Genomic DNA, 12,783 nt, shown 5'->3' with positions numbered 1-12,783 from the left:
GTGTCTCGAGGATCTGTCTTCAACTGCTCCTTCTTCATGCATGCACTCAGCACTGTCCTGCCGATGCTAGTTTTGGATGGTTGTTGCAGTCATCCAAATCATCAAAAAGTCACACCTCCTCTCACGCCCTAGAATTGCAGAACGCAGTCACTAAAAATTAATCGAATATTCTCAAAACTGAACGATAATTTGTCAAAAATTTACAAATTATCGCGTATAAAAATTATCGTTGCCAATGGTTTACACGGGTTGAAAATTTATGAAACGTTGTAAAAAAACTTGCGCAAAATTACGAAAAATAGACCGAGTATCGAAATGAAAATGAAATCGCGAAAAAAATAACGTAACGTAAATAATTACAAAAATCGTAAAATTATCATAAAAATAACATTAAAGGTAGCAAAAATTAATGAAATATCACCGATGATGCGAGTGTCAGTATTTACTCGTCAACCCTGAAAATATGAAAAATCCTGGCGTAATGGAATTACATACGTATGGTCTAATACGTTATTTTTTCAGTGATCGGTGCGAAAACTTCTATACTCGAGAATCACCTTTTAAAGTTCAAATCCTGAAATCTACGTAATTTGAAAAAAAAAAAAAAAGAAAGAAAGAAATAGGTCGTCCAAAACTTTAAAAATGAAAAAATTGATCGTTCTTTTTTTACGATTAAGCAGACAACTTGTATTTTAGATTATTCCGATACAGGTAGTGAATCTTTTTGTCAATTTAGCGAGGAGAGGGGGAGGGGGAGGGGAGCTTGGGTCAGAAATTTTCTTCTCTGGGAAATTTCACGGGGAGATATATTCAGCGAAGACCTTCGTTTGTGAGAGCTCGCCCCCCCCCCCTCCAGAGGCACCTTGGCAGTTGAAATTTCTTTCGATTAATTTTCTGATCGTAACGGAGGTCTCTCCGAATAATTTGGTTAAACTGCCGATTTTTTTTTTGCGATCCGCTTTATTTCGGCGTTTCTTTTTAATTCCGAATAACTTTGAAATCCATTCTCTCGAATGAGGAACGAACGTGAGAGCGCACAGTGACTCGGATTGCAAAAAAAAGGCGCGCATGGCATTTTACAGCAAAACTATGACCATATCAAAAGTTGAATGTAGTGATTTCGTGGTAATTTTCAACGAGGAATTCGAATCCGATGTCCTTTTTTTCGCCAGACCCCTTGGTGGGTCAGTGGTACCAAAATCAAATTTTGTAAAAATGAAAAAAAAATCGAGTGATATGTCAAAACGTAGGTTTTTTGGATCGAGGAACACGAATCTGAGGTCCTTTTTTTCCCTCAGACCCCATGGGGAGGTGCTACCAAAATCAAATTTTGTAAAAATAAAAAAAATCGAGTGATATGTTGAATATAGGGTTTTTTGGGTCGAGAAACACGAATCTGAGGTACTTTATTTCTTCAGTCCTCTCGAGGGCCCCTGGGGAGGTGCTACCGAAATCAAATGTTGTAAAAATAGAAAAAAATCGAGTGATAGGTCAAAATGTAGGTTTTTTGGGTCGAGAAACACGAATCTGAAGTCCTTTTTTTCATTCAGCCCCTAGGGAAGGTGTTACCGAAATCAAATTTTGAAAAAATTACAAAAATTCGAGTTGATTATCAAAATTTAGATTTTTTTGGTCGAGAGGTTTTATTAGTCAGTTTTTCAATAATTCGACCCGATATCGTCGGTTATTTTGTATCATTACTAGAAGAATCGCGCTTAGTCGCACCGTAAGGAACCACAGCCAAATTCTACACTTTTAACACACATTTTCCCGCAATCGCGATTTTGAAGGGAGTTGAATGAAAAAACTTACGCCTTATTCACTTACAATTATTTTGCGTTAATTTACCAAGTGCCCCCGATGGGTCTGAGGGAGGAAAGGACCTCAGATTCGTGTTCCTCGGCCCAAAAGACCTAGATTTTGACATATCACTCGATTATTTTCATTTTTACAAAATTTGATTTGGGTAGCACCTCCCCATGGGGTCTGAGGGAAAAAAGGACCTCAGATTCGTGTTTCTCGATCCAAAAAACCTACATTTTGACATATCACTCGATTTTTTTTTCATTTTTACAACATTCGATTTTGGTACCACCCCGCGCCTCCCCGCCAAGGGGTCTGGCGGGAAAAAAAGGACATCGGATTCGAATTCCTCGTTGAAAATTACTACGAAATCACTACTTTCAACTTTTGATATGGTCATAGTTTTGCTGTAAAACGCCATGCGCGCCTTTTTTTGCAATCCGAGTCACTGTGGAGCGTCGTATGGTACTCGTATAGTAGCCAAAAAGGCAGAACAGAAAGAAGTCGAAGGCGAAGGCAATGGAAATGAACATGTACGAGTGTCGAGTACAGCGATGTCGCGTCTTGGCGCCATCAGCCATCACGCTTTGTCATCTCATCATCTGCCTAATGAGATTGCTGAGCGAGTGAGCGTCGCGGTCGCGTCGCGTCAAGTCGTGAAGGGAGAGCGGTAAATTTATACGAGTAGTTTACGTAGACGTATGTAGTACGAGTACGTACGAGTATTTTTGGTTACTTACAGATTCGATTTTGTAAGTCAGCAATTCAGCAATTCAGTATTGGTTCACTGTCATATCACGCTGTCGCTGTCGCTGTCGCTGTCGTCGTAAAACACTTGAAAATTCGCCGGAGGAGGTTTTGATACGAGCTGCTATCGACTGGCGCCAGCGCCAATCGCGATCGCTTTTACGTTTACGTTTACGTTAGAGCGATTAAGCGATTCAACTTGAGAAATTTGGTTGGGCGCCGTGATAGCGCTCCGTATTACTCGCGTAATGGCGAAAGTATGGTGCCGCTACGCTGCAGCTGTATTTGCGATAATTTAACCCTTTGGAGGTTCTCTAGGTTTTCGGGTTAGAAAATTGAAGTGCCTTAATGAGTGTGATAGGGTACCTCGCCCAATTGGCCAAACCACCAAAAAGTCGAGCTTTTGATGAAAAGTTTTATAGGAAAATGAAAGTTTCCAAAAAACACAAATGTGACATTTCCTAAAAAAAAATTGAATGCATGCAGAATTTTTTTTGAAAAAATGAACCAAAAACATGTGTCAAAAACATTGAACAAAAGCACTCTTTCAAAAAATGAAATAAAAATTGAATTGGAAAAAAATAAAAAAACAAGGTTGAAAAAAAGTCATCTGGCAGTTCACAAATTCAGCGAGAATCAAACCTTGTTGGCAAAAATGCCTTTGTTTAAAGCATGAAGAGAAGAAAAATCTATGTCGCTAAGAGAGGATTTTTTGTCAAGTCATAAAATCTTTTAGGAAATCGAGCCGAAATATGGGACAAAATTTAGCGAAATTGCGAGCTTTCTGGCAGGAGGTAACTAATTATAAAAACATTTTCGCCTTTATTCACGAGATGTAGCATAGAATTTTCTTTCATTTTGGAAAAAAATGAGTATTTTATCACTTATTGGAGTATAGGAATATGAAGATGAAGATGAAGAGAAATAGTGAACAAAAACACAAATCCACAGCGTAAACGAAATGAAAGACTGAACTCGTAGATGAATTTGGATTTTTATTTACTATTTTTACTATTTCTCTTCATCTTCATCTTCATATTCCTATACTCCAATAAGTGATAAAATACTCATTTTTTCCCAAAATGAAAGAAAATTCTATGCTACATCTCGTGAATAAAGGCGAAAATGTTTTTATAATTAGTTACCTCCTGCCAGAAAGCTCGCAATTTCGCTAAATTTTGTCCCATATTTCGGCTCGATTTCCTAAAAGATTTTATGACTTGATAAAAAATCCTCTCTTAGCGACATAGATTTTTCTTCTCTTCATGCTTTAAACAAAGGCATTTTTGCCAACAAGATTTGATTCTCGCTGAATTTGTGAACTGCCAGATGACTTTTTTTCAACCTTGTTTTTTTATTTTTTTCCAATTCAATTTTTATTTCATTTTTTGAAAGAGTGCTTTTGTTCAATGTTTTTGACACATGTTTTTGGTTCATTTTTTCAAAAAAAAATCTGCATACATTCAATTTTTTTTTAGGAAATGTCACATTTGTGTTTTTTGGAAACTTTCATTTTCCTATAAAACTTTTCATCAAAAGCTCGACTTTTTGGTGGTTTGGCCAATTGGGCGAGGTACCCTATCACACTCATTAAGGCACTTCAATTTTCTAACCCGAAAACCTAGAGAACCTCCAAAGGGTTAAGCAACGACGTGAAACGTCACACGAAGATAGTGATTTTTTTTTTGAAAGGAAGTGAAAAGGTAATGATGATTATCGTCAACAAATTTCCCGTAGAGCACCACGTAAGGGCAATTTTCAAAATTTTTCACGATATGTAAATGTTGTTGGGCAAAGTGAACCGATGCAGCGAGAACGAGTCCTTTAATTCAACTCTACTCGTTGATCGCTCATCGCTCTGTAAGGGCTAAGGGGCATGGGCCAACAAATGGATTTCGGCACAAGGTTCATTTTTGAGTTTTGACTCGTTGTCTAGAAAATGAAAACACCGCCGGCCGCGCCGCGAGTAGCGCCACGAAAAAGTCGAATCGAGATCGCTTTCGAGTTGTACATACCTATTGGGTTTGGGCGATGGTGTACGGTGTATGCGGCTATATGGACTCTCCAGACGGTATTTTGGCGTGGAAAAAACGAATTGGTCAAAAATTCGCTTTCGAACTCGCGTTTCCGAAATTTTGCGAGAGCCATCTGAGACGGTCGAGAGGGTGCCCATCAAGTACATACGAGTAGGTATAAGTATCGATCTTGTAAGCTACGAGTGCCAAAACTCATTTTAGACCCGTTAAAGAATCGTTTTGTGCTCAAAAAATTAACATTTTTCAACGAACCGGAGCGCCAGAAATTTGGGTTACGGGGCCTGCAGGTTTTAGGAGATGCTGTAGTCGATCGAGCTTTGCTTCGTGCAAATTGTAGCGCCTTACGCCTCACGCCTGTGTTCGAAAGGTCTGGTAGCTGGTACCCTCGAGTTTCGTTTTCGTTCGCGGAGATTCTTCTCGCAAGTTGGAGCAAGTTACGAGTTATGAGACGACACGACGCGATTATTTCAGTTGCTACTCGTAGGTTCGGTCTCGATGAAATACGTAATTTTGTAAGAACCTCGCACACGGTTCAATGGAAGTACTCGTATGTAGACTGTAGGCCGTGTAGGGTGTAGAGCAAGGTGTTTTCTGCTTGCTTTGTCATCTTTTGGTCGTTAGTGCTGTCGCTGTCGCTGTCGCTGTCGCATTTACGAGTAGACGAGTACGTACACATCCCCTCGAGAACTGACATCACTGAGGAAACCTCCGGGTGCTGACTTCACTGAGGAAACCTCCGGGTCCATGTCAGCACCCGGAGGTTTCCTCAGTGATGTCAGTATTTTAATTAAACTCGTTAACTTAACATAACCCGGAGGTTTCCTCAGTGATGTCAGTACATTAATTTTACGTGCTGACATCACTGAGGAAACCTCCGGGTCAAACCCGGAGGTTTCCTCAGCGATGTCAGCATAAAAATAAGTCATCGCTTAAGGGATATGTACCTGCTTAGTGCTTATGTAGGTTACTCTGTTGGCGAATAATTTACGCTCGGTTGGTTTTACGTGCGCATCGCATACCACCGGCGACCGGCGACACATACGTAGTCGTACTCGTAGTGATATGATATGTGTATGATACGGATTAGGGCTTAGGGCGCCAACACCGCGACGCGACGCGATTTACCGAACCGATCAGCAGGGGCAGGGCGCGGGCGGGCAGCAAAGAGACCGACTTTATGAAGACAGCTGTTGTCGGTCTCCTATCTTCATTTCATACACAATATACATATATACGCGTACAGCGTACAGTAGGTGTGTAGCTGTGTGTGTGTGTGTGTGTGTGTGTGTGTGTGTGTGTGTGTGTGTATGAGGAGAGGCAGAGACCAGACCGGCCGGACCGGAGCGGAGCGGAGCAGAGCAGAAGTGGTGCGCCACCGCTATCTTTACCATACGTACTACGTAAACGTACTTGTAGCTGTAGCTGTAGCTGTAGCGTCGCGTTGGTGTGCTATGCTGTGCGACTGCGATCTAGTCGCGACGCCGCCGACGCCAACGTGTCGAGCCACCACTTTACTATTATGTGATTTATTTTTAAACCCGAGACGAAGACGGAGAGTTGAAATAATTTGCAAATTCCGAATTTAGGAATCACGATTTACTCTTACGACGACGACGACGTTACGAGTTGCGTTAGTGTCTCGTTTGCACGTTTAGCCTTAGTAGCGTACCACGCGACTCGCGTACGCTAAGCTTATGCTGATGCTACATACTCGTATACCTACTCTATGCTTTTGAGCGTACATGCGATGGATGATATGAAGTGTCGCGACGATACGATACGATACGATGCGATGCGATGCGATGCGCTGCGACGGTGACATACGACGACGTCGAACGGCGACGGCGACGGCGGCGAATGTGAATTGTGATATGGTGTAGGCGCCTCGTCGGCGTGTGCCGGTTGGGCACCAGTACTACCTACATTTTTTCGACGCTTCTTTCACTTGCGAGTCTCTCGCCCCTCGCGTACTTTTTTATTTTTTCTTTCTCGTCGTCGTCGTCGTCGTCGTCGATATTTTACGCGGTACGACGCGTCACTCTGTCCGGCCTCGCCGTTAGTGGCCGAATATTGAAAAGTTGGGCGCCGTCGAGACGCCTTCGCGATGCCACCGCGTTGTTTTTTTTATTTTATTTTTTTTCCTTCATTTTATTTTGACTATATTTTTAATGAGACACGCGACGAAGCGTTTAGCGTGCGGCCTTCGTACGAGTACGAGTACGAGTACGAGTACGAGTACCGACTCTACGACTACGATTCGATTAAACGATTGAGGTTGCAACTTTTGGAACTAAAAATACTGATAAGAGTGATAACAACTGAAATAGGGGTCTAATGCATTGGGTTATATGGGAGAATGCCGAATTATTGCATTTTTTTATAACTGAAAGAAGTAAAGACTTTTTTAAATGTAAGTACCTTTAGTAGAATTTCACGCTCTTTCATAAAATGTCAACAGAAAAATTCCACGTGAAATAATTTCGGAGATATTGAATTTCAAAGTTTGTGATTCAGTGATTACTGAGTAATCACTATGATCAGTTTAATTGATTTAGCGCTTTTTTATTTCTATATTCGTATTATTCGTGTATTTTCATGATTTTTAATTTGATTGTTAGTTAAATTTCAGTTTAAACTTTACAAAATCTTTAATGATGAAAGAAATTGATGTTAGTGAAAGTGATAGTGAATGCTTTTAGAGCTGTTATCTCTCTTACAAAACAACGAATATCAAATATCTATTCAAAATTATGTACTCCTGTTTCACACTGAAATATAAAACTCATTTTCACAGGTTGGGTATCAACTATTTTAAAATATTATTACTAAAATATAGAAAAGATGACGAAGAAATAGAATTTCAACATTCTTTGAAATTCAATATCTCTGAAAATATTGCACGTAGAATTTTTCTGTTGACATTTTATGAAAGGGCGTGAAATTCTACTAAAGATGCTTACATTTAAATAAGTCTTTACTTCTTTCAGTTATAAAATAATGCAATAATTCAAAATTTTGCTATATAATCCAATACATCAGACCCCTATTTCAACTGTTATCACTAATATCGACACTAGCGCTGCACCAGGGGTTGCAGCCTCAATTAACGAATACGAATACGAATACGAATACAGCTATTGGCTGCTGTGTGGGTTGAATGCGAGCATGCGACGTAATGGGACGTGCAAGTTGTCAGTTGTCAAGGTGGAAGGGGCCGTTGATGGATGTCCGATGTCTCATTCCGTATATTTTGATTACCAATTTTGCAAAATGTGTGAAAGCACTATGGGCTATGGTGAGTATCTTCGGTGGTGTGGTGTGTGGTGTGTGGTGAGAACGAGCGAGTCGCGGTGCAACTGAAGCAAAATCTCGTACATGTACGAGTACGAGTACAATGCTGCAGTTACGGCAATTGGCAATTGGCAATTGGCAAATCGCGAAATGAAGAACATGACCTAACGACGTCAGTCGTCGTCGCGGACGGACGCATGCAGCGGCAGCGGCAGCTGCAGTGGACTACGAGGTTACGCGGTGGCGTCATGGGCGGCTTCCACTTTGATAACGTTTGCATTGGGCGCGGAGGTAGGGTAACGCCGCGCCGAGCCGCCGGCTGACGAGTATGGAATTCCGGTTTGACAAGTAATCCGATTTGGCGTTACGTGAATCAATTGAAACGTAGACGTAGCGTCAAAGCGCCATAGCGCCATCGTCAAAATGGTCCTCAGCGTCCAGCGTCCATCGTCCTACTCCTACCAACGCGCACACGAGTTGCTTTCTCATTTACAGTGATTCCGCGCATACTACGAGTGTGCACTGTGCAAGGTACAGGATAGGCAATACAGCTAATACGAGTAGTTTGACAATGACGTGTAGAATAACGACGAGTACATCACATACTCGTGCAGACTGCTGCGCAGTGCGCTTCGCATACCTTCTTTGCTTCGACTGTAATGGTAATGGTATGGTTTAATGATTGTGATTCATGAAAGGTAGATAGACCTAGACGCCGCCGGCTCAAGTGTTGAACTTGAAATGAAACGCGACGCGACGTGAAATTTTCCGACCTTTCCGTCATTCGGTCGATGCTCGACGGCATCCGCAGTGGCACTGGCGCTGGCTGCGGTAATTTGGCAAATTCGTAGGATTGATGGAATTGGTGGCATGGTGGCGTGATGGCAGTACAGCCGCAGCCAGGCTAGAGCTGCAGTGCTGCACGGTAATGAGGTGAGATCAGAGATGACGTGCCGACGCGACGGAGGAAGGGAGGGAGCGAGCGAGCGAGATAGACCGATACCGATTAGGTAATTACGCGTATCAATTATCGGTTGACCGATTGATTGATCGATTACGAGTAAAACAATGCGGATCGAAGCGGATCTGATCGGATTGGCTTGGCTTGGCTTGGCTTGTTGTGCGACAAGACGCGACGCAACGCAACGTACGACCTCTCAAGTCAATTGCACGGACGTCGCCGTAGCCGCGTGTTTGTTAGGCGCCGTCGGTCGGTGCGAGTTCGTGTACGTGTATGTGTATTCTGCTTACTTGTACGAATGCGAGTACGAGTACGAGTACGAGAGTATCATGGCCACTGCCAGTCCGCCAGCGCCGCCGCCGCCGCCGCCGCCGCCTCGCCGTTGTGTTGCTTACGTGATTGTTTCGCTTTGCACTCTCTCCTCCTGTGACCTGTCCTGTCTCCGGTGTGATGGTGTGATGGTCGGTATAGTTTCCTCTAACGCTGCCGCAATATTCGCATTTTCGTATTCCTTCATCATATTACTCGTACCTACCTACCTACCTACCTACCTACATACGTATTGCGCCGATGATGATGCAGAAGCCGGTGCCATCTGAATACGCGTAAAGTACCAAGCGCCATCGCGGTAGCACATGCATACAAATACTCGTATTCGCCAAAAGCGCAATACGAGTACCTAGTACCTACCACTAGGCTTAACTGAATGGCCAATACTCGTATCTGTGCTGACGCATTCGGCATTTCTTTCTTACTGTACAAGAGTATAAGAGTAATCGTATCTAATTTGCTACATAACTACTCGTATCTCTCAAAAGTAGGTATTAGGCCTAATTAGTCCGCTTCTCGATTTTTTTGGCAAATTTTGGCAACTACTCGTAGAACGAAATACTCGTACGCGTAATAAAGAAAATGTTGTAAACGGATTTAGCTCGTTCGTACTCGTATACGAGACAGACGAGACACGAGTGTATTGTATCTGAACAAATTTTCGGTCACTCATTTTGAAACAATTCGCTCGATTTCATTACAATTTTTCAAAATCCCAGCAAGACGTGGAGCATTTTCTAAACCGGATATGTAACCACTGTAACCAGTGAAAGGGTATTCCCGAGTAACATACGCGATTATATGCTCCTGACCTCGGATTTTTTGAAATTTTGATGAAAATTAATATCGTCGAGTAAGTTTACCTTTGAAAAAAATGTTTGGAGCCAAAAAATTTCACCCACCCCACCACACTCACTTGCCCAAAATGCCCAAAAAAACGTTTTTTTGGGGGAGGAGGGAGAGACATAGGTACTTCGGCGAGTTTATTGAATACAAAATTTTGAATTCACTCAAAATAAGTATACATACGAGTAGCCTATATGCGAGAGACGTCAGTTTAACGATGTGCATTTTTTCGAAAAGAATTAACGTATTTTTGCGGAGGGAGGGGGGGGGGAGATATTGACAGAAGAAAATTTGAAACCTCCGTATCGCCAAACCTAATTGATTTTTTTTTTTCAAAAATGTATCCGCACGAGTGCTATAATCGGTATTTTTTTCAAATTTTTCTTCCTGCTGGTGGGTCATCTTCGAAAATGTGTTGCTTGTGTCACGTCACCACCAAAAAAAGCGACGCTGCCGGTGATATAATTCTGCAATTTTGCAAGCGAGTCTCCAAGAACTACATACTTACATATAAAAACCAACAAACTTATCGAAACCTCGATCCCCTCCCCATTCTGGGGCGAAAGAAGAAGAAGATTGACACTCTGTGGGCATCGTTATCATACGGATCGTACTCGCTGAACACGAATACGAAGTTAGATTTACAGTTGGACCCTCCTAAGGGTCACATTAGCGAAGGGGGAGGCCCAAAAATTGAGGGTTTAGTGGTATCCGTTTGTTGGGAGAATTTGATTTTTTGCGCTGGAGGCTTCAGAACGTCTGGCATGCGAGAAAATAAAAATGTTGTCACGCTCTTTCCAATACTTATGTACTCGTACGTACTCGTATGTGAGAAATTTTCAAATCCAAAGAGGAGCGTTGTATCGTTATTACGAAGGTACAGGTACAATGGTACATATCTACATCTACATACATACTCGCATTTGTATCTCATCACTTACGAATACGAGTTTTTAAAGGAACGCGACTGAATTCGCGGTTGTTATGAATGAAGCACCCGCACCCGGCACCCGGCTCCTGTACGCGTATAAAAAGTTAGCCCATCATTATGCAGTAACGTAGTATACCTACTCGGTTGTTTCTCTGCTGCTGCTGCTGCTGCTGCTCGAATTTCAGATTCATTATTCCTCGACGCGTCGATCAGACTGTTGTCCAAGTATCTCTCTTATACTCGTGTATTATTTTATCGTAATCGGCGTCAAGCGTCATCGTACTCGTACACCGTACACCGTACACCATGCGCCGCGCCGCGCCGCGCCGCCGGATTATCATTTAACGACCTTGTTGAAATATGGCGCCTGGCGCTGACGCCGCGCCGGCAATTGTTGTCGGGTAGAAAGCGGATTTTCAAGCTGTGCCGACGCGACGCTTCGGCTTCGGCTTTGGCTTTGGCTTTGGCTTTGGCTTTGTACATACGAATCGTGATGTGTGATTTGTGCAGTATTCAGTAACAAGTATCACTGTGTAGTGTGTACAGTGTATACTCGTAAATGCATCGCACGTAATGTATGCAAACATACGAGTACGTTCTATGCTACGCAATACGCATACTACTTGTAAGCTAAATTTAAAGGCGTTCAATTTCATTATCTATCGATCATTAATTTTCGACTTTTGGTACATTTTTGAAAATTTAAATTTGCCGCCCATTCTACTTTTCTGTCTGCAACTGCATTGCAAAACAAGTCCAGTTTTTTTCACCTTTTCGAGCAGTTTTCAAATTCTCTTCTTCTTTATTTTTATGTTTTCATTTTTTCTTTAGTTCTCATCAAACCCGCCTATTCGAACATTGAAAAACATTTTCCTGTCGGAGTGAAAATTTTTCGCGTACAATACAACCGTCGCGTCGTCGCGTCGGCGAGTCTTGCTTTTTTCCAAAATTGTCAACAAGTTTCGCTTTCTTGCCTGAAAGTGTCCATTCGTCTCGATGAATGATACGAATACGATAGATAATTTTTCATTTCCACAAGTACATACATACATAGGTACATACAATTACAATTTACATTACATACCTTACGAGTATGTACGAGTATATCTACTTGATAGCAATTCGAACAGTTTTTATTTCTACTTGTACAAGACGTATGCGCGGATGTGTCATGTTACGTGTAGTCGTAGTCGTAGTCGTGTACCTCTCCTCTACCTACCTACGTTAAATTTTATGTATACTCTTCTCTCTTCTGCGCAAGCGCAATAGATACCATATTCGTATGACAATTAACGCGTTGACATTTTTCGCAGGTGAACTGAAAGAGAACGAGTGGTGCAAACTGGCGTACTGGGAATTATCGCAACGAGTTGGTCGACTCTATCCGGTACAAAGTACGGCTGTCAATATATTTTGGACTGATTTGCAAGCAGATGGTCTTTCGCTCGAGACGTTAGCTCATCACAGCTTTTCGCCGCCAGAATCGGTGCACAGAAATCGAAATAAAATAGGCTTAGGTACGTAACTATTGCGTATATTGTATCAACACTATCGAGATCCAGATCCAGATCCAGATACCGGATACGATAGAATATCGACAAATCCGGCAAACGTGTAGGAAATTTGAAAATTTTCTCTCTCAACTACTTTTACGAGTATCTTACGTCTTCTTACCGAAGCATTCGAAAAATGTTGATTTTTTTTTTGCCTCGAGCTTATTTGGCGAACGAGTCTTGGTTTTTTCTAAAATTTTCCAAAAAAGACCTATTTTTGTAAAAATGATCGTCTAAAGGTGCCGAATTTTTCTAAAATGGTAAACGATCGTTTTTTTCTAGTTT

The 12,783-nt window shown here is 41.9% G+C and overlaps 1 protein-coding gene across 1 annotated transcript in view; it reads left to right on the top strand.

Annotated features, from left to right (window-relative positions):
• Dad (Daughters against dpp) overlaps positions 1-12,783 on the top strand; it is a 37,720-nt gene that overhangs the window by 20,248 nt on the left and 4,689 nt on the right. The window contains exon 7 of the mRNA XM_065361481.1: positions 12,259-12,462. Coding sequence (XP_065217553.1) covers positions 12,259-12,462 — 204 coding nt within the window. The remainder of the gene's footprint in view (positions 1-12,258; positions 12,463-12,783) is intronic.

The sequence above is a fragment of the Planococcus citri genome, chromosome 1 (genome assembly GCF_950023065.1).
Source record: "Planococcus citri chromosome 1, ihPlaCitr1.1, whole genome shotgun sequence".
In the NCBI taxonomy this organism is placed as follows: domain Eukaryota; kingdom Metazoa; phylum Arthropoda; class Insecta; order Hemiptera; family Pseudococcidae; genus Planococcus; species Planococcus citri.
Note: the sequence above shows the minus strand (reverse complement) of the source record. Positions and strands in the feature narration are given on the sequence as shown.